The sequence below is a fragment of the Solanum lycopersicum genome, chromosome 4, assembly GCF_036512215.1.
Source record: "Solanum lycopersicum chromosome 4, SLM_r2.1".
Lineage (NCBI taxonomy): Eukaryota > Viridiplantae > Streptophyta > Magnoliopsida > Solanales > Solanaceae > Solanum > Solanum lycopersicum.
In genome coordinates, this window is record NC_090803.1 from 64,433,730 (window position 1) to 64,454,344 (window position 20,615).

The window sequence follows — 20,615 nt, forward strand, 5'->3', positions numbered from 1 at the left end:
TCACAATTTTTTAGTATTCAAATTAATCTCTTGGAAGATGTAAAGTAGTAAAACATTCACAGAATGAAAAACAAATGAGGAAAAAAATCTCAATAATTTTCTTATACATTTTGAATAATTCATTTATTTTAAATTATAAAAAAAATCTAAAATTTACTTAATATGAAGTACTTAGACAAAGATGAGAAAATTGCTTACACAATGAATATTTTAAATTTAAAAGCATAAAATTAATATTTATTTATTTATTTTTTAAGTTTTCGTTTTTTAAACTAGGTGTCAAATCAAATTAGTACTTTGACTGACCCGTTTCTTCTAAGCGGATCCTATGATACCCGACCGACCCGTTGGCGCTTAAACCCTCGGAGAAAACCTAGCGTGTACGGTGGGCGCTAATGACCTATTGTCTTCTCTTTTCCCCTTTCACTTCTCATCTTCTTCATTGCCCCTTCACCAATCAGTCGAAAAAACTCTTCACAAAAAGCTGTAATCTTTAGCTTCGGAGATGCTCGAAGTTCATCGGAGCAGCTCAGTTGAGTGGAAGCCATCACCGGTGGTAGCCTTAGCTACCAGCGTCGACGATTCTCAAGTCGCCGCCGCACGTGAGGACGGTTCTCTTGAGATTTGGCTTGTTTCTCCTGGATCAGTCGGCTGGCACTGTCAGCTTGTACGTACTTGTATTTTGCTTATATTTGTATACTTCTTCGGGTTATCATGGGAATTGAAGTTTTGGATTTTTTTTGTGGTTAGACAATACACGGGAATCCAAATTCTAGGGTTTCTTCGCTGGTTTGGTGTCGGTCGGGCTCCGGTGGTGCGCCTGCTGGAAGGTTGTTGTCTTCCAGTATTGATGGATCAGTTTCTGAATGGGACCTTTTTGATTTAAGACAGGTGTGTGAAAAAAATAATCTTTGCTTTTATTGTTTTTCTTGAATGGCATTTCAAATGTTGAGCTTTTTATTGCTGTACTTTGGAGATTTCCTACTATTCTAAGCTATTTTTATTACCAGTAAGTGGCTTATGCTTGGATAGAGTTGCATTTGCTATGCTTACCAGAAATCTTAGAGACCATTATAAGGGAATGGGGCAGAATTGATTATTAGCTCCTGTGTAGGAGGTCGGATGAAAAGAATGTACCTTTTAACCTATCTAGTTAACATAGAATTGTAGGCCTAGTGAAAATTGACTACCCGCGGAAGACAAGACATTTTTTGCATTTTGTTAAGCTGTTTGTTGTTATTTAATCACTTTATGGTTTTTTTGATCTAAATCAAGTAATGGTGTTGTTTCTATGGTTGTTTGCAGATTGCGTTAGATTCTATTGATGTTGCTATATGGCAGATGGCTGTGGAGCCATGCAGTAATTCACACCTTAATCAAAAGCAGTCTCCCAAGCATTGTGAGAATGGGCACGATAATCATAGAAATAGTGAGAGCAGCGATAGTGACAGCAGTGAAAGCGAAGATGGTGATGACTCTGTAGAGCTTCACGAGGATCATGCTAGTGATAATAGCCGAATAGCATTTGCTTGTGACGATGGCCGTGTAAGAATCTATGTAGTCGATGATGATAAAAATTTAACTTTCAAAAGATCATCACCAAGTGTCAAGGGTGAGACAGCTACCCTTAAGAGTCACAGCACATTTGTGAATGTCACTTGGTATTATAGAGTTGTATTTTTTTTTTTATAGGACGTACATTGAGTGTCACTTGGAGTTCTGATGCAAATAGGATATTTTCTGGGAGTAGTGACGGGTATGTTTCATTTTTGATATAACCTACCAGTTGATTTCTAATGAAAACTCAAAAAGACATAAAGGTTGAGGCATGAAATTACTTTTTTATATTATGTCCATGGTGAATTTTCTGATGGAAGTTGTTTCTTTGCAGGGTTATAAGATGCTGGAATGCCGAAGTAACTCATGAAATCTACAGGATATCAGTTGGTCTTGGAGGGCTGGGTAGTGGATCTGAATTATGCATATGGTCGCTACTTGCATTGAGGTGAAAATTAAATTGGAAATGCTTGCATTAAATATATGTGAAGAAAAGAAGTTCATTTCTCCCCTTTTTTAAGAATGTTCCATATGATGTTCCAATTTTTCCTTAATTTCATATTGTTTCCAGATGTGGTACCCTCGTCAGCGCCGATAGTTCCGGGAGTGTTCAGTTCTGGGACACCCAACATGGGACTCTTGTGAATGCACTTTCCAATCATAAAGGCGACGTAAATGCTTTAGCAGCATCTCCCAGCCATACTAGGGTGTTTTCTGCTGGCTCTGATGGTCAGGTATATAAATGTCAACCCCTAGAAATAGGAAACTTTTGGTTGGAGTTGTAGGGGCTTGTCCACCTGCTATTTTAGAAGTTGTAACTAAGATAATGATGCAGTGCATCCTTTTATTTTAGCCAATTGGATGGTCTAAATGGCTAGTCCGAGATTCTTGGGTTGGTGTTGGTTCCGAAAATGACTGGTTCGTTTTTGAAACAAGCACTGCCGGTACTGTTTACTTGTGTGTGCTTTGCATGGGAAAAGTGACCCCACCCTCCATCGGAGCATACATTTGCAGCTTTTGTTAACATGCACTTTTTCGACAAAAAGGTTCACCTTCAACAAAATATTCTTATTTGGAGTATCTTTGGTGATGTTTTGTTGGTTTTATCTTGTTAATTTCACATATGTTAAGAGCTTCTCAGAATGTTTTCAGGCTTAAGTTTTTCGTCCCAAAGAAAATAGTCAGAATCTCTTTTCCCTGCACAACATACCTAATGTAGTTTCACAAGGTGGGATCTGGGGAGGGTGTACGCAGACCATACCTCTGACCTCAGAGGTAGAGAAGCTTTTTCCGATATAAGCTCGACTCTAGACTAAAACAATCTATGAAAAGAACAGTTACCAAAGCAACAGATATTAGCAGAATAATATTACAACAAAATAATGCTATATATAATCAAACTAAACGAAACAGATGGTAACAGAAATCAAAGAACAAGAAACTACAAGAGCAATACTATAACTACTAGTATTGACAACAAGACAATACCATCTTACCTACTTGTATGGACGCACTTCTACCTACTACCATTTCACCCTAATTCGTGTCCTCCGTAACTTCCTATTTGAAGTTTCGAAGGATAATGTGATTTTGGTTTATATTATGCATTTTCCCTTTACCCCTTTAGAGATGAAGAGAGAGAACACAAATTAGGTCTATCAATAAAAAAAATTTAGATTTAATTTTTTTGTAACTTCAAAAAATTTAATAACAAGTTGAAATTTCACGTGTTTTGGTATTAATTTTTAACTTGTTCAACAATTTTAATTAGGAGAGATTTTTTGGGCTTACGCCCCAAAAGAAAAACTCACTCAATGCCTAAGCGTATGCTCAGATTGATAAGGTTTATGCCTCATTATACTTCAACTCCCCACAGATCTCCCTAGTGCGTTTTGTGCTACACTCCACCCTGAGGCATGTCCAGGAATGCCTTTTGAAACACTGGTGTTACCATGCTTCAATAACTATGCAGTAATCTGTACTTACCTTTTTTTCTCCAGTGTATGATCTTTTCAACTAAATATTTTACTGAGGAGTCTTGTATTCTCCCTTCATTTACTTTTACTTGTCACATTTGGAATTGGCAAGGCATGAAGAAAATAATGATTGATGTTGGTTATTTACCACACTACCCCTATTAATTAATGTTTAGTATTAGGTGTGGGCAAGTGGTTAGGGGAATAAGTAATTAATGCCGAGGTAAAACATGGAAAAATAATTTTTTTTCTTGATACGTTAAAAGTGAGGAGGAAAAGTAAAAATCTATTTGGATAGTGGACAAGTAAAAGTGCAGCAGTTTATAATTGTTCAGAGATGACAGGCAAACATCCTCTCCCATAGCTGCTGACAGTATGCTGCTGATTTTTAGGTTGTACTTTATAAGCTCTCTGTGGATTTTGCTGGGGCTAACGAAGGAAATGTAACCTCCGGAGTCATGAAGAAATGGGTTTATATTAGTCATGTGAGGGCCCACACACATGATGTGAAGGCCTTGACAATTGCTGTACCCATCAGTCGCGAAGGTTAGTTCATTTGTATCCTCTGATAGTAAAATTGATCCTTTGCCCCTTCTTCTAACTGAATTTTAGATTCTCGCAGAGTTGTCTTCGTACAGTCTGTTGGAATTTGTTATTCTGTTCTATTGTTAATCATCTTCATTTTCCTTTCAGATACCATAGTTGAACGGGACTTAAAGAGACCTCGATCTAGGTCAAAGCTCCTTGATTCCAGTTACCATAAATGGGCACATTTAGGTGTTCCGATGCTTATTTCGGGTGGTGATGACACTAAACTTTTTGCGTATTCTGCGAGGGAGTTTACCAAGTTTTCTCCACATGATATTTGTCCTGTACCCCAGAGGCCGCATATACAACTTGCAGTAAATACAATATTTAATCAGGCTGCGTTACTCTTAATCCAAGCTTCCTACTGGATTGATGTTTTGTTAGTTCGAGCTGTGTCTGGTGGAGCTGCTAAGACAGATCTGGTGGCCCGAGTTAAGTGTAAAGCTCCAAGGAAAATAACATGTAGTGCAGTTTCTCCTTCTGGCGGCCTTTTTGCTTTTTCTGATCATGTAAAATGCTGCCTTTTTGAGCTTAAGAGAATTGCTTCCAGTAAGAGTCCATGGGCAGTCAACAAAAGTCATCTTCCTTTGGATCTGCCATTTGCCCATTCAATGGTTTTCAGTGCTGATTCTTCTCGGTTGATGATAGCAGGGTGTGACAGAAGGGTCTATGTCAGTACTTTGTCCAGTTTACCTTCTTCTCTTTTATTTTCTACTGTACTTTTAAATAGAAGTAAAATGGACATTTTGAGTCTTACTGCACACCTAAGTTGCAGGGAGTTAGCTTGCCATCTTCTCTTTGGCTTTACTAAGAAATTCATAGTAGTAAGTTTTAGCATAGGGATCGATAAACAAAGGTTTTAGGACAGTGGGGATCAATAAACAAAAGTTTTTGGACAGTAGGGATCGATAAACAAAAGTTTTAGGACAGTAGGGATCGATAAACAAAAGTTTTAGGACAGTAGGGATCGATAAACAAAAGTTGTAGGAAGTAAGGTTCTCATGGTTAAGGATCATGACTATAGAACTAACCACCTTTGCTGCCGTTGAATCTCGCCTTCCTGAACTCTGACCACCTAACTTGTCATGGTTCTCCCTGGTGTTGCAATCCTACCACCAAACTGCATCATAAGATATGATGGAGGAGATCTAGAAGCAGGAAGTGGGAGTATTGATGGTATGATAGTGATAGCCTGTTGATAGGCACTGGAAAGAGGCTGTGAGGGAGTGGGTAAACAGACAGAAGAAGGGGCAGCAGGTGTGAGTTGTGAGGATAAGGGAGAGGGGTCACAGCCAGCAGTTCTGAAGACCGACATCTTTGGGAGTGAATCTTATGACCATAGCTTGCAAGAATTGTTTGATATTTAAGCTACGGATAAATCTGAAACGTTAAACTCGCTATTTTTATTTAGACTATGAATTTAATCTGAGCCATTTTCTGAAGTTTTAGCTTTGTCTCTAGGTGGTGGAGGCAGGAAGCTCAGAACTAGTTCATGTTTTTACACCTCGTCGTGAAGAGCATGTTGAAGAACTATTACCTGCTGAACCTCCCATAACTAGAATGTTCATCAGCATCGACGGGCAATGGCTAGCTACTATAAACTGCTTTGGAGATGTGTATATATTTAATTTAGAGACACAGAGGTATTAACATGCTTTTTGTTGTTTTAAGATGTCTTCTCCATTTCCTTGGGACTCCTCAACTATCTAAGAAATCATTTACGTATCCTTTGAACGGTCATTTTGTATTCTCGTTTCTTTTGGATCTGAATGAATTTTTTCATGGAGCAGGCAACATTGGTTTATATCAAGATTGGGTGGTCATTCGGTCACAGCTGGTGGTTTTAGTCCTCAAAATAGCAATGTGCTTATAGTATCAACTTCTTCGAACCAGGTATATGCCTTAGATGTTGAAGCTAAGCAGTTAGGGGAATGGTCGAATCATAATACATTTGCACTGCCGAGAAGATATCAAGAATTTCCCGGAGAAGTGATTGGGATTTCATTCCCACCGTCTTCTGCTTCTTCATCTGTCATTGCCTATAGTCCAAGGTTGGTTATACTGTTTTTTTGACAGATGTATTTATAATTGTGGTCACTATTATTACTTGCTTTTTAAAAATCAAAATCACTTTGGTCATAATGAAAATCAGAGTCACTTAGTAATTCCTATAGAGGTCTCATTATGGAGTTTACACTTCTTTGAGAGAAAAGTAAGCCCAAAGGTGGATAAGACTCTTTTCTTTTAGGCTAAAACTAAAAATACTCAGAGTTGAGATGCAATCTTTTACCTTGCATGACATGGTTCATTTGGCAGCTACCTCGTTTCTGAGTATTCCAAAAGCATTTATAACGATGAACGTTTTCTTTCCTTTTTAGCTCTATTTGAGTATATTGACATGACCATGTGACCTTTATTACATGTTCAAGTTTATCTTAGAAGCTTATTGAATGGACCCGGAAAACATAGTATTCAGCAACTGTATATGGCTCTAAGTTTCACCAGCAATTATTAGTGGCTCTGTTATTATCCCCTTTTATTTTGTGCAGGGGACTCACTTTTGTTCCAGCCAAGTACCATCTTGGTCTCTAGCTTTATTCTACTGATTATTTTCATATTTACTGATAATAAAAAGATTATTGGTGGCTCTGTGTTTCTCAGTATTATACTGCATGCAACAACACTTGGTATTTTGCTCTGACAAATGAAAACATATCAATAGCTCTGTTCCCTTTGGTCTCAGTGACATGTAATGTTTTATGTCACGTCAAATAACAAGGAAATAAAGTGTTAAATCTTCTATTATGTATCAGTGTTGGATCACTATAATAATGATATCTGCTAATAATCTAACCAACAGGGCAATGTGCTTGATTGACTTTGGGAAGCCAGTAGATGGTGATGATGAGGCTGACTTAGCCAATGGTCAAGATTTGGCTTCAAAGAAGCTATATAGCACTCTTGTGAATGGAGGTATGAAGCGTAAGTTAAAGGGAAGTGACCTGGAGACGAAACTCAATGGTAGAAAGAATTTCGAGTTTCATGCCTTCAGAGACCCCGTCTTATTTGTTGGACATCTTTCAAAAACGTCCACCTTAATCATAGACAAACCTTGGATTCAAGTCGTTAAAAGTTTTGATACTACACCTGTTCACAGACATATTTTCGGGACATAACTTGTGTCGTGCCAGGTGGTTTTTGTTTCATTTTTACTAGGGAAATTTAGCGGGGCGATTCAAGTCCATCTGCAGTGTTAGGTTCTTATTTGTTGTCACTTGGGGGAAGTGCTGATGAAAGCATGTTGTGTAATGTATTCTTTTGATAGTCAAGTTAACCTGTGAAATCAATTTTGAAGTTCAATATACATTTATTATTTTTATATACAAGAGTTAAATGGATACAATCTGCCTGTTCTTTATCATAATGCCAGATTGATAAATAAGTTTGGATGGATGTGAAGAAAATATTGTATCAAGAACATTTATTCGTGATGTAGACGTTTCTGAAATAGTCCAACAAATAATTTTTTTTTTCCTTTTTTAATAGATAAGTCATATTCTTCGTTTTTAAGAAATTTGTTTTTAAAAATATTTCAATCAATTAAATATGGTTATAAGGGTGAATTTAGAATGTTGCTTATGACTTTTAGACTTTATATGAACTCAATGTAATTTATTCGAACCTGTAATATATATAATTGATGAAAGGATCAAGGGCATGATTGGTATGGAGAAAAATATTTGTCCTTGCTCATTGTTTCATGTTCAAAAAATTTTAAAAGTATCTTTTAGTAAAATAATTTTTTTGAAAATGACTTTCTGGGGGTGAAAACAAGGAAAATAAGTTCCACAAATGATATTTTATATTGATCGTGCTCATGTCCTTGTTCACCACCCTCCAGCACACTCTAGTTTTACCATCACTCTTGACGGTTAAAAAGTGCTATCACTAACGAAAAGTTTTGCATAAAAATTCTGGGTACACCATTGCACTCATTCGTACCACCCTATAACCACAACTACCATAATATTTATCCAGATTACATATAAATATCTTAAAAGTATTACTATTTGTTTATTTTTACTTACGTACCAAACACAAAAAAAAAAAACATTTATATTTTTTGAAAAAACATTTTCCTTTCTACCTAACCCCCAAACCCTTAAGTCAGTAAATGCAAATTCAATAGGTTTAGAAAGGGTGGCAAGAAAGGTTAGCTGAGTGCTCATTCCCCTCCATATTTAGCATTTCTTTCTGATACAAACTTGTCAGTTACATATATTAGGCTGTTAGAGGGACCAAAGATGAGAAATTATATATTGTTTGGTCATTCATTGATTTGAAGTGTCTAATTCAACTGATGCAATTTTTATATTTTAGCCACTATGACTATGGAAAGACCAATCCATCTATATACTGTCTTTGTCCAATTATTGAAATCCCAATTAATGATCAAGTTTATCATGAGGCAGCTTGGGTACAATCAGACTCGAAATTTAAAGTTTATGAATTTATCTTCAACTTAACATTAAAATCGAGTTTACCAAGATTATAATAAAGTACAAATATTCAATTATTCTTAATTAAAAATTTCGAGCTATATAATCTTTGTTAGGTATATAATCACTTTGTTAGGGTGTGAACTTTATACATTTTTGAATGCCCAAATTGCTTTGCTACTATCACAAGCATTATATTGATGTGATTGCTTGTTTCCTTGTGCACATGCCTACTTTGACCCTTATCAACATTAATGTAAATCTTTGCTGAAAATATTTTGGCAGAGAGGGAATGGAATTATCGAAGGGGTTTCAACTGAATCCAAGACTCTTTTATTAAATAAATTATAAAGTAAAAGTCACCTATAAGGTTAGAAAGTTAAGAGGGTAAACATGTTGTTTTATACCTTATAAAAGTTGGTGTGTAGTACTAATTGTATCCTTATAGTTCAAACTATATGTTTATTATTGTATTTCGATTATTAGATGTTATTGTTATTTTTTATAGACTTTATATCTCCACGAGATAATGATGATCTACGTACTTGTGACTTGAGTTGATGGTCTTTTGAAAATAACATTTCTATAACTACGAGTTAATGATAAAGTCTTTGTACACTCTATTCTCTTCAAACTTCATTAAGTGAGATTTCACTGGACATATTGTCGTACGTATTCTAATTATAATGTTGGTCATTTTCTAGTTAGTATTGGGGATACTGTATTTTAAGTTGTCTTGTCACATAAACAGCCTTAATTTTGGGTATATATTACTTTTAGAAGATTTGTTGTTCTAGGGATCTGTGTCTGCCTATAATTGTCTCCCATTTCAGATGCTATATATACAAGTTTGTTCTATAATTTTGTAAACTTTACTTTTTTATTGGAACAAAAAGGTTTCTATACTAATTTTATTTTTGAAGTTGAACAATAACATTTGAATAAGTCTTGGAAAAACCAAAGTTCTATGAGTTATTCATATTAATTAAGTCATTGAAACATCAAAATCATGCTATAGCCGCCTATAATCGAACACTTCTATCGTGCTAAAAGTAGGACAATTTTAAAATGATTAAAAAAAGGAAAAACATTATAATGAAAGAGAAATGAGCGTTTGTAATGGTTAAATAATGATAAATATATAGACAAACTGAGATACGAAATCAACAAAAACTAAGATATTTCCCAATTACTAAGGAAAAAAGAATAAAAACTTTGAAATCGTCAAATTCAATGATTAAACTAAAATATAGCTGACGAATGTATGATTCATATATAATATGGGTATGATTATGCATAATCAACATATAATTTATTATATATATATATAAACTAAACAAGTAAATAGTAAATTTGTCCAACTATTTACGCAAACATTCCAAAAATAAAAAGTGGTAGACAAAGAGGTTTATTATAACAATCAGTAGCACATGAATGGGGTCCAATTTGTCACTTTCACTTGTAAATTTAGGACCAACCATATTATTAACCTGGTGCTCTTCTTTCATGGCTCCAAACACTGTGCAAGTTGACAACATAATTTAATACCCCCCAACCCTAGCTACTCATGTCCTCTCATTTTCTTATGATTTGATGTTAAACATTCTAAACATTGATTATTAAGCAACTCATGTTTAAGGTATACTTAAAAACATTCTTGCACTTTAATCCATTTTGTATCTCTTATATCTCTTTGTGGAGGAGTGTGGGGCACTTCTATTTGGTTTCAAGATCCATGAAATGAGGAATTTTGTTTCCATTTTGAAAATTCAATTAATGTGATAATAATTATGTATGGTCGTAAATGTATATAAGTTAAATCTATGAAAAAATTGGCATAATAAATGGTTGGGTAGAAAACTATACAAATTTAGTATGTTAGGCAAAGTATTTACTCAAATCGGACCCATTCAATATATTTATCATGATTCCTGATTGGACTCATGCCCTAAATTATTTACCTGACCGTCTCTTATTCTATTTATTGAATCACAATTTTTTCATCCTTGATACCATTAAAGTATATAAATACTCTGATGACATTTATATACTATAAAAATAATATTATTATGGCAATTGAACTAGTCTTTTTACCGTATGTTTTGTCATCAGAATATATAAATATTTTTGTAAGGTAGTAAATAGTTTCTCTTACAAAGTGTTCTTTCCATTTTGTTTCACTAATTTTTTCTTGATAAACTTTAAACTTTTTATTATTTAAGAAGTTAAGTTTGTTTTTTTTCATAATTTTTTTAATTTGAGCAACCAAGTTGGCAAGATTCCTACCATGGAATCCCAAAATCCGCCCTAAAATGCGGATTGAAGTATTGTGTTCAATTTTTACTAATTGGGACTCTATAAAAATATTTCTTTTAAATGACCTTTTTCATACTTATCTTCCACTAAGTTGACAAAATTAACCTATGGTTAGTTTAAGTATGATTTGATTATTGAACCGTAATATATATTAGTTCGACATATTTCAACCTAATTCACTTAATTTTAGTCCATTAAATTTGGTATTTTATGGAGTACATAATAAAGAAAAATTATATTGTATTAGGTATTAAAAATTTATAAAAGAATAAATAAAGCCATTAAAATTCAGTAAGAATTAGTAAGGTTGATTTGTGATCCATGTTTTAGTCTGTTTCAACTCATCTTCATCTTTCTATTTATAAACTTAACTTATTTTGACGTGCTCAAATTTAGTTAGATTCACTTATTCGTCACCTCTAGTTTCACTTAAGATGACGGTAAAATCAAAATAAGTAATTATCTCATGTTCAATCAGAAGTCATTTGAATCCCATAATTATATTTCAAAAATCATAATAAAAACATTTCTATCCTTTAATAAATCTTACTCGATACAAATTTAAACGATCCGGTATATAAAAACTTTTATAGTATTGGTAGAAGGCATATAATTTAGGTTGTTTTAATATTTTTATTGTCCTAGTAGCTACTATGTTTCTTCCCATTTCACATGTTCATTTACCAAGTCATACTAATTAATTATTATACTAAATAAATAATTGTAGATTGGTGAAGATTAGTGTTTTTTCTCCTCTTTAAATATTCATCAAAACTTTGTATTTATCCTTTTAAAAAAAAAGTTTAAACACTTATAAGTGCACGTGTGCGCATGAATTATTGACTACTTTTTAAAATAAAATAATAATATAATTGTGTGTAAGCAATAACAAGGCCTAACTCTTTGCTTTTTTTTTTTCCTTCAATATTATTATTATTACTTATTTTTTTAACATAATATGTACAAACATTTGTGTCAGCATCTGAGGAAGCTTTTGACTTAAAACAGAACAAGTTAATAAAGAAAACAACAAAATTTTGTTATAAATAAAGAATAATATGCACCACAAGTTTCCATTGAAATCAAGTTGATAGCTACTTCTCATCTAACATAACTATGCAACCATGCAACTTCTCCACAATTATTGCTAATTTGTATGATCATTATACATGAAAAGATAACATGTAATATCTTTTCAATAATTCTTCGATCGTAATTTAAATCATTTTTTCGTAACTCTGCTTCGAAAACTTTTTTGAGGTAAAATATATTAACAATAACTTCTGTCTCATAAAAATAAAGATAAAATCTGTGAACATTCTATCGTTCTTTGAATATATTATTGTATATAACTCTAACTACCCTTTATTGGCATTGTGGTTTATTTCGACTATAATATACAATCCAATTTGACAAGAGATTATAGTTATAAGGAATGTAAATAGTGTTAGATTAGTTATAGAGTAATTTAATTTGTTATAGCATGTTAATAATTTCACAATATTTTAATATATATAAGTTAAATTCTTGTTACATTTCATTAAATTAATCAATGACTAGAGAATTCAAATTTGGTATGCCTTTTTTTGGAATATATACTCAACTATTCATGAATAAAAAAATAACAACCTTCTATAATCTATCATGACTTAATTTTGGGAGTTTTTTTGAGGCAACATTAAAGTATATATTAGGAAGGTGGGGTAGGATGAATGAATATAATTTTCGAGCTATATAATATTTTTTTTTATTAATAGCGTTTTTCCTTTGAATGTATTGTTTATATATGAATATTTGAATTTGTCAGATCAGTAAATTTTGAAAAATCGGATAAGATAGGTATATGAAGCATGCATTAATTAGGGTTTTAATTAACACAATGTTTTAGAAAACCCTAAGCCACACATTAAATAAGCATAGACAAAGGGCACCTTCAATCACATGGAAGCTGCAAGAATATCTACCTACATATGAAAGGTGACATCTGGTATTTCTCATTTAATATTTTTTGTTTTAATTTGTGTAACAACATGTGGCAATTGTGTAACAAGTACATTTTGTTGGATTAAGATGTAACACATGGAGATTGGAGAATATCAAACCCTTCAACAATAATTATTGGAAAAAGCTAGCTAGGTATAAAAGAAATAATTAACCTTACCAATTAATTCATTCTAATTTGAGCAACAAATCCACATAACAATTTTCAATAATTTCAAAATTTGTGAAAATTATTAGTGTACCAAGAAGGGAAATTGTCAGCATTTAGGACACATAGCTGGATCTCTTGTCTTTTTCTTGAAATCTATGTCATGCTCCAAGATATGGGTGGCAAATTCTTTTAATATCATAAGATCTTCAATATTTAAAGATTTAGGTGAGGTAAAAAAAAAAAAAAAAAGAAAAGAAGCAAAATTAAAATGAAATCAATAAATTTTTTCCTATCACTTATCACATATTCAGTATTCTCATTAAAGTATAACTAAATTCAAAAATAGGAAAATGCTATGCTTAGTAACAAAAGTGATTCCATATCTGTATCTAATTGGATTCGAATCCAAAATCTCAATATTAAAAATGAAGAAATACTATTTTATCATAATTTTTATTGTCGTTTAATACTTGGTTACAGTTATACGAGTAACACCAATATAAAAATTAATTATAGCAAAATCGAGCTAATTATATCTGTATTGGTTATTTAACTTTCTGTTCTACATAAAATATAACTACCTTCACTATTTATACTTATGTTAATGATAATGAATTCCTAAATTGCAGATAATTAAACACAACATTAATTTTTATATAAATAACTTACTTTCTAATTAAATAGTATCATATATTGCTTAAAAATAATTTAATATCTACATAACTCACCACTAAATCAGCTATTAAACAAGGTACAAAAACTAATAATTGCACCTCCAAAATTATACATGGATCATAATTTTAGTAGACAGCTGTCATAAAACTAGGTGGGGTTGTTCATTTTTGGTAGAAAATGAAACTTGAAAGGGATCAATATTTCATTATTCACAATGTTTTGAGTATATTACATTATCAATTTTGAACCAACTCAATCAGTTCATCAAATTCCCTCAGCTAGGCTGGCAATTCTCACAGTTACAACAATAAAAGAATAATATATAATTTCCATTTTTTAAAATTTATACAGATATGTTAAAATTATTTGTTGAAGAATTAAATTATGAGATAATGTAATAAATAAAACTGTAAAGAAATGAATATTATGGACTAAATATTAATTATTTTTTCTCCTGACTTCTGTTTGGTGTGGGAAAGAGATAATAAAATAAAGTTTTTTTTTTTTGACATTTATGTTTTCCTGTTGTTTCCCACTACATAGACAGGAAAAATAACTAGGAAGAAAGATTAAAAAAAAATTATAAAAAAAAAAAGAGGATAAAATAAGATCCTCAAAAATCTAAAGTTTTTTTTTCCATTTTTTTCATGCCCCCCCTATTCACCCCTCAAACATCAAATCTTTTACTCTCTTCAACTGCTGCTTACAGACACTGAAAAAAATATACTTTTTTGCCAATTCTTATTGCCTCTTTCTTCCCTTCAATCCACCTGATAAAAAAACAATTACAAAAAATACATTAAATTTTGAAAAAAAAAATATCTAGTGAAAATAATAAGACATAATACAAGATAAATATGTACATTACTTGAGATTAAGTTTAAGTCATGTTACGACATTTATTTTTGGTCTAGCTAGTAAAATATATATGTTTGGGTAATGTTTTGTAATACTATTGAACTGAAACGAGCTTAAATAAAACGACATAAAATATGGATAGAGAAAATTTGTATTATCAAATCTAAATTATAATTTAGCTTTGAGATTGAGATGTATTTATTATTATTATTATTATAGTATCAAGAACAAAATAGGACCTTTTTACTTACTAGATTTTTCTGATGAAGTTCTTCCACTCACAGATGTTTTCAAGAATCCAAAATGTTTTCCCAAAACAGATTTACCCTGAATAGAATAACATATTCTCATTGTCAATAATCTATATATTCAGTGTAATTTCACAAATTATCGTGAGATCTGACAAGCACAGTTTTATGTCTATAACAATAATAATAATAATAATGATATATTCAGTATAATCTTATTACTATAAGATCTGAATAGCGTATTGTATACGCAACCTTACTTTTAGCGGATAAAAATAAAGACAATGTCTCCGAAAGATTGAAAAAATGATATAAGAAGAAATAACCTTTGAATGTGTTTCAGAGAAACCAGTTACCATCTCCATGGAAGTTCTATCATTATAACATCTTTCATCCTGAAAAAAATATAAATACAAAAAAGGGTAAATATCAAAAAAAAAAAAAATTGTTATAGTGACAAAGTTTATTACCTTAGGGAAATTAGAAAAAGGAGAACTAGCAGTGTCATCAAGATAAATACTCTGTTTTTTGACTTTTTGTTCATTAATTTTCCTCTTTTCTTTATTTTTTTGAGTGTTTTGAGAAGCAGATGGATAAAAAATATATCCATTTTCATCAAAACAATAATCTTCATGAAAATGTGGTGGACCAGAAGAAGCATCAGAAACCATAGACATATCTTCATCTTCTTCTTCTTCATCATCATTAACATACTCTGTTTTATAATTAATACCATATGGAGGAATATTATTATGGCTAATATCTCTTCTGTTATTGTTGTATTGATCTTCTGAAAATTGATCTAAGTACATTGTCCATCCAGATTCACAGCCACTGCTACATTCAGAACCTGAAAAATTCATTCTTGAATATTTGGAAAAAAAAATTTGTATTTTTTTTTTTGGTGTTTCTTGAAAAAACAGAGGAAGAAAAATAAAGGGTTTTGTTTGTTTTTTTTTTTTTTAAAAGAAAAAAAAATTAATGTGTGTTTTATTGTGATTATTGGTTTGTGTATTTATAAGTGGAGAAAGAGAAGAAGTAAGGTGTATAATAAAACCAAAGTTAGCACACTCAATAGTAGACTAGCTTTGTCCTTTGCTTTATCCTTTGGGCCTTAGTTTTTTTCTCAATTTTGTGAAGGATCAAAATTTGCCAGTTGGCTTTAGTTATGGGGTAGGGGTGGGTGGGTGGGTGGGGGTGGGGGTGGGGAAATGAGTTTTTGGCAAGTTGCAAGTGATATTGGTACAACATGGTGATTGCAAGAAAATCATATGTTCAACAATATTTGTGCAACAGCCATCCAGCAAATGCCAACTATTCCCTTGCATATTGTGCTTTCTTATTTACCACACTCCATTTTATTTTTACTCTGTCTGGCCAATAATATTTGTCTACTATTAACGAGAGAGAATTGCTCGAATGATATGTATCTCTCATTTTCAATTCGAAGGTTACGAGCTCGAATCACCAAAAGAGCAAAAGGATTTCTAGAGAGGGTAAAATCGGCTATTAATCTTGTACATTTTTAAAACAAATTATGAATAAAAGAATAATTTTATTGTATTATCTTTTGAATATAATAAATATAATATTTGAAAAAATTTAACAAATTTTTTTTATTAATTTCATAAAATGAACAAATATGATTATATATTCTAATATAATATAATAAATAACTATTGTTAAACGAAATGCATAAAAATAATATTTTAATTTTTTTTTTTTGTTGGAGTTGGTGATACTTTGAATATTTACCACATCAATATTAAAAAGGGATATTTATTGGATTGGGAATATAGGGGTAGGGGTCAGATTTATCTAGACAGTAACAAGAGTAAATGGTACAACTAATAATGTTAGGATTGATCTTTTAGAAAGTTATTTAACAAATACTTGTTATATTCTCGTTTTACTTTATATTTCACTCATTTTATATTAGATAGAAATTTTTTACTTTACTCGATTGATAAGTTATTAGCAATACATTAATTAATTTTATTATTTTACTTTTTGTTTATATTAATTAGCTTTTTTAAAAAAAGAAATTCTTAGATCTTCAAAATTATTTAAACTTTAAAAACGTCATATTAATGATATAGTTAAAATAGAAAACAATAATTAATTGTATCTAGATTTAGTAAGTGCTCAAGTAATATGAGATAAATCTTTATAGTAAGATACTCATCTAATATGGGATAGAGAAAGTATGATGTTATTTGAATTTAATAATATAAATAAACCTTTTGAGGCTAGTAATTTAAAATAAGTCATATATATTTGTGTGACAAGATAAATTTGTCATTATAGAATCAAATTATTACTTACTAAATCTAGAATGTATAACTCTTTTTTAAATCCTCTAAATAAAAAATATGTTACATAAATTAAATTAAAAAAATACTTTTAAAAAGTCAATTTTCTTCGTTGATTGTAAATTTCATTAACAAAAAAAAGAAAGTAGCATGCGTCGTATGAGCGTCAAAGGAACTTTAAATTAAGAGATCATTCTTGTATTAAAAGAGTTATTATAATATAGCAAATTTATAAAGAATGAGATGAAACTGTAGTCTTAGTATATCATCACAATTCACATGCAATAAAATTCCAAACTTAGTGGATAATATTTGATTCTGTTCATATTATGTATTCACAACGTTAGTAAGAATACTTTTTTTCGTCATTGGGATTGAAGTTCAGAATTATCTGCAAATCTATTTAAACTCTGACAAATATTTATCCTGTTTATAATTTTTATTCATGATATATTTTTAATAGTATTAATATATATAAAAATTATGATTTAATTATAAAAATTAATTAAATCAATTTTTAAAAAATATAATACTAACAAGATTTTGAGCAACATAAAACAAGGCAAGTGAGTCAGTAAGCTGCTCTATAAAGTGTAGGCAATTCTACTATATATGACCAAATTAATGAAGAGTCAATTGAACCTTTTTTCTTGGATCACTTATTGCTGACACAATAGCAACATTTTTAAAAAAAAATTAAAAATAAGTAATCAATTTTTGTTTGTTTTACTAAATTGGTCTTAATTGGAGGCTTGGTCTTTGCAGAGTTTACAAGTTTTTTCTTTGTCCACAGTTTCATATGTGTGTAACCCGTGAGGGTAGGTCGATAAGGTGTATATGACATTTTAAATAAATTATCGTAAATTGAAATTGAAAAAAAAAAGTAAAGAGATTAACAAAAAGTACTTACTTAAATTCACATGATAGTGTACTTTTGAGGTTTGATGTGGCATAGAAATACAAGTCCATAACAAACGATACATGTTATTGACTAAGATCATCATAGCAACGCAAAATTTATTGAAGCGATATATTTAGATCTATTTCCTCAATTACACTTTATATGTTAAGACGTGTTTAATTATGATTATGTTGGTTTTAAAGCTTTATTTAAATTCATTTTACCTTTGTAATTTTGCGTTTTGAATATTTACATATTGTTTTGTTAAAAAAAATTGATTTACAAACACATGCATAGACAAGTACTTAGGTGTTTCCACCACTGAATAGTCTTCTTGACTTTATTGATAATCTTCTATTCTAACAAACTATAAATGCTAATTCTTGAAAAGTTTTTGGGTGGTTTGGTGTGAAAGATAAAGTTAATTAGTGATTGGATAAGAAAATATTGATGGGATAAATTTTTTCATATTCTGTTTGGTTGTCATGTGTAAGATAACTTATCTCATCATTTATACGATAGTAATGAAATATGTTATCCCATATACATGGTGATATAAATTATTTCAGAATAACTAATTTTAAAATAACTAATCTTGAAATAACTTGCTTCTAAACCAATGAACGGATTAATTGCACATCATTAGGTAAATAATGGTACATATGATTATTGAGCTATTATAACACAATACGTCACAATCTTGATCTTTATGCAAAATCAAGAAACCAAAGAAAACAAAAGATTTACTGATCATAATAAATTCAACATCAGGGTTATTTTTTACCTATTCATAGAAGCACATTAAGGTGGAGTTCACGTGAATTCATGCATTCTTTTTTTTTTCTCTAAACCATATACAACAATGAAATATTCTAATTTTGAAATTCTGATTGTGCCTATATACACATTGCAATTTTTTTATACACTCAAAATAATATTTTGATAAAGAATATTCAATTTTGAAAATATTCCAACAAAGAATATCTAATCGATGAACAATCACCTTTCACTCTACATGAATATACTACTCCAGTACTACAGTCTAGGCAGAGTAAATATCTCTATTTATATATAAGGTTAGAACGTAGATACTTTTACAACTTAAAAGTAACACAAAGTGCAACTATACTCTACACTTTATACTAAATTGAGGTATGCGTCCAACAAATTCCAATTCGAATATCATCGTTATAAAATTATACTTCACCTAACATACTTCTATTTTAATCGACATATTACAAATATTTAATAAGACCATCAACATTTTATCCATCTTGAATTTCATATATTTAGTAAAAAGTCGAATTGAAATCTTTTCATATATCTTAAACTCTATATTCAATCAAATTACATTCGAATAAATTAGAACGAACGGAGTCGTATATATAATAAAGAAGCAGCACAGAGTGTGCCGGCCTAAGAAGAAACAGTAAATCATTCACACCAAGGAGAAAGATATATAGGTGTCCCAAAAATCATGTCATTATTATAGGGCAAAAAGGTAGTTCATATAAGTCTAAAATTATGAGATCGTAAAAATAAACATTTTGTTGAATTGGTTCTATAGAGGGGGTGGGGTGGGGGTGGGGGGTGGGTATACTTTTTAAGTCATTTGGTCCCAGACTCTAATTTTATTTGCACATGCTATTTGCTGGCTTCTTCCCCGCCCAAAACCAACCCCCACTTTTTTATTTTTGTATGATTTAACCCACTAGCATTTGTACTCTTCCTATTTTTTAGTCCTTTGTTTTCTTATCTCAAAATTATCCTAATATATTTCTCCCTTTTTTTCAAATATTTGTTTAACCACTTCTATGGAACTCATTACACTAGCATTTTATAAGTTCACTTGGTCATAAATTTTGAAGTCGAAGTTTAAAATCTAATATTTTGAGTTTTTAACGTTGTGAATTTAGTGTTGAGGTTATTTGCTCTGATTTCTTATAATAAGTAAGTTTTTCTTTTGGAAAAAAGTTTTAATATTTCGAATAGTCATTTTCCAGTCCTAGGGTTTTGAGAGTTGCGATTATGGGTGAGAATTTTGTGAGTCTCCTTGTATTTCGTGTGAATTGGTTGATGTTGTTTCTTTCAATATTTTTTGTACTTTCATAATTATAGAGATTGCTTCATCTCCTTTTGTGGACTTAGGCCGATTGATCGAACCACGTTAAATCTTTGTGTCTTTTGGTATATTTCTCATTTGTCTTCTTACTCATGATCTTTCGAGCTTTGCTTTGTTAGCTTCCGCGTTACATCTGTTTATTTTCCGTTTTTTAAACATTTTGAACATGCATATTTTACTTGGAATTTTTCTTTTATATTTTTGTGAGACAGTTCCAAAAGCCTATTTTTGGAAGCATGAAAATATTTGAAGAGATCAAATTTCATAGCGACACGTAAATATAAAGATAATCTTTTATTATTTTCAAAATATATAATCAAATGCTAGTTAGGTATATCAATCAATCCAACAAAAAAGACATCAAGTGAAAATAAAAAAAAATCGATTATCAACTTTTTAATTTTACGAGCT

General features: G+C 30.9%; 2 protein-coding genes across 2 annotated transcripts; one reads left to right on the forward strand and one right to left on the reverse strand.

Moving 5' to 3' along the window:
- The first annotated feature begins 366 nt into the window (after window positions 1-366).
- LOC101256087 (WD repeat-containing protein PCN) lies at window positions 367-7,524 on the forward strand. Its single transcript, XM_004238033.5, has 11 exons — window positions 367-667; window positions 751-891; window positions 1,306-1,612; window positions 1,693-1,756; window positions 1,892-2,005; window positions 2,129-2,291; window positions 3,926-4,079; window positions 4,227-4,792; window positions 5,583-5,764; window positions 5,912-6,172; window positions 6,982-7,524. Exons 1-11 carry the CDS (start codon window positions 506-508, stop codon window positions 7,295-7,297), a joined length of 2,430 nt encoding a protein of 809 aa, XP_004238081.1. The 5' UTR covers window positions 367-505; the 3' UTR covers window positions 7,298-7,524.
- A 6,721-nt stretch (window positions 7,525-14,245) lies between these two features.
- On the reverse strand, window positions 14,246-15,946 carry LOC101256378 (protein SOB FIVE-LIKE 5-like). The gene is made up of 4 exons (XM_004238035.5): window positions 15,340-15,946; window positions 15,196-15,264; window positions 14,873-14,948; window positions 14,246-14,533 (listed from the first exon to the last, which is right to left on the reverse strand). Exons 1-4 carry the CDS (start codon window positions 15,730-15,732, stop codon window positions 14,505-14,507), a joined length of 567 nt encoding a protein of 188 aa, XP_004238083.2. The 5' UTR covers window positions 15,733-15,946; the 3' UTR covers window positions 14,246-14,504.
- Between the last annotated feature and the right edge of the window lie 4,669 nt (window positions 15,947-20,615).

Bases quoted from the DNA above. Each gene is read 5' to 3' on its own strand.
- LOC101256087 (XM_004238033.5), top strand. From the start codon at position 506: ATGCTCGAAGTTCATCGGAGCAGCTCAGTTGAGTGGAAGCCATCACCG. The intron at 668-750 runs GTACGTACTTGT...TTTTGTGGTTAG, and splicing joins TCGGCTGGCACTGTCAGCTT to ACAATACACGGGAATCCAAA. The intron at 892-1,305 runs GTGTGTGAAAAA...GGTTGTTTGCAG, and splicing joins ACCTTTTTGATTTAAGACAG to ATTGCGTTAGATTCTATTGA.
- LOC101256378 (XM_004238035.5), bottom strand. From the start codon at position 15,732: ATGAATTTTTCAGGTTCTGAATGTAGCAGTGGCTGTGAATCTGGATGG. The intron at 15,265-15,339 runs GTAATAAACTTT...TATTTTTTTCAG, and splicing joins CTTTTTCTAATTTCCCTAAG to GATGAAAGATGTTATAATGA. The intron at 14,534-14,872 runs GTAAGTAAAAAG...TTTTTTTATCAG, and splicing joins AACTTCATCAGAAAAATCTA to GTGGATTGAAGGGAAGAAAG.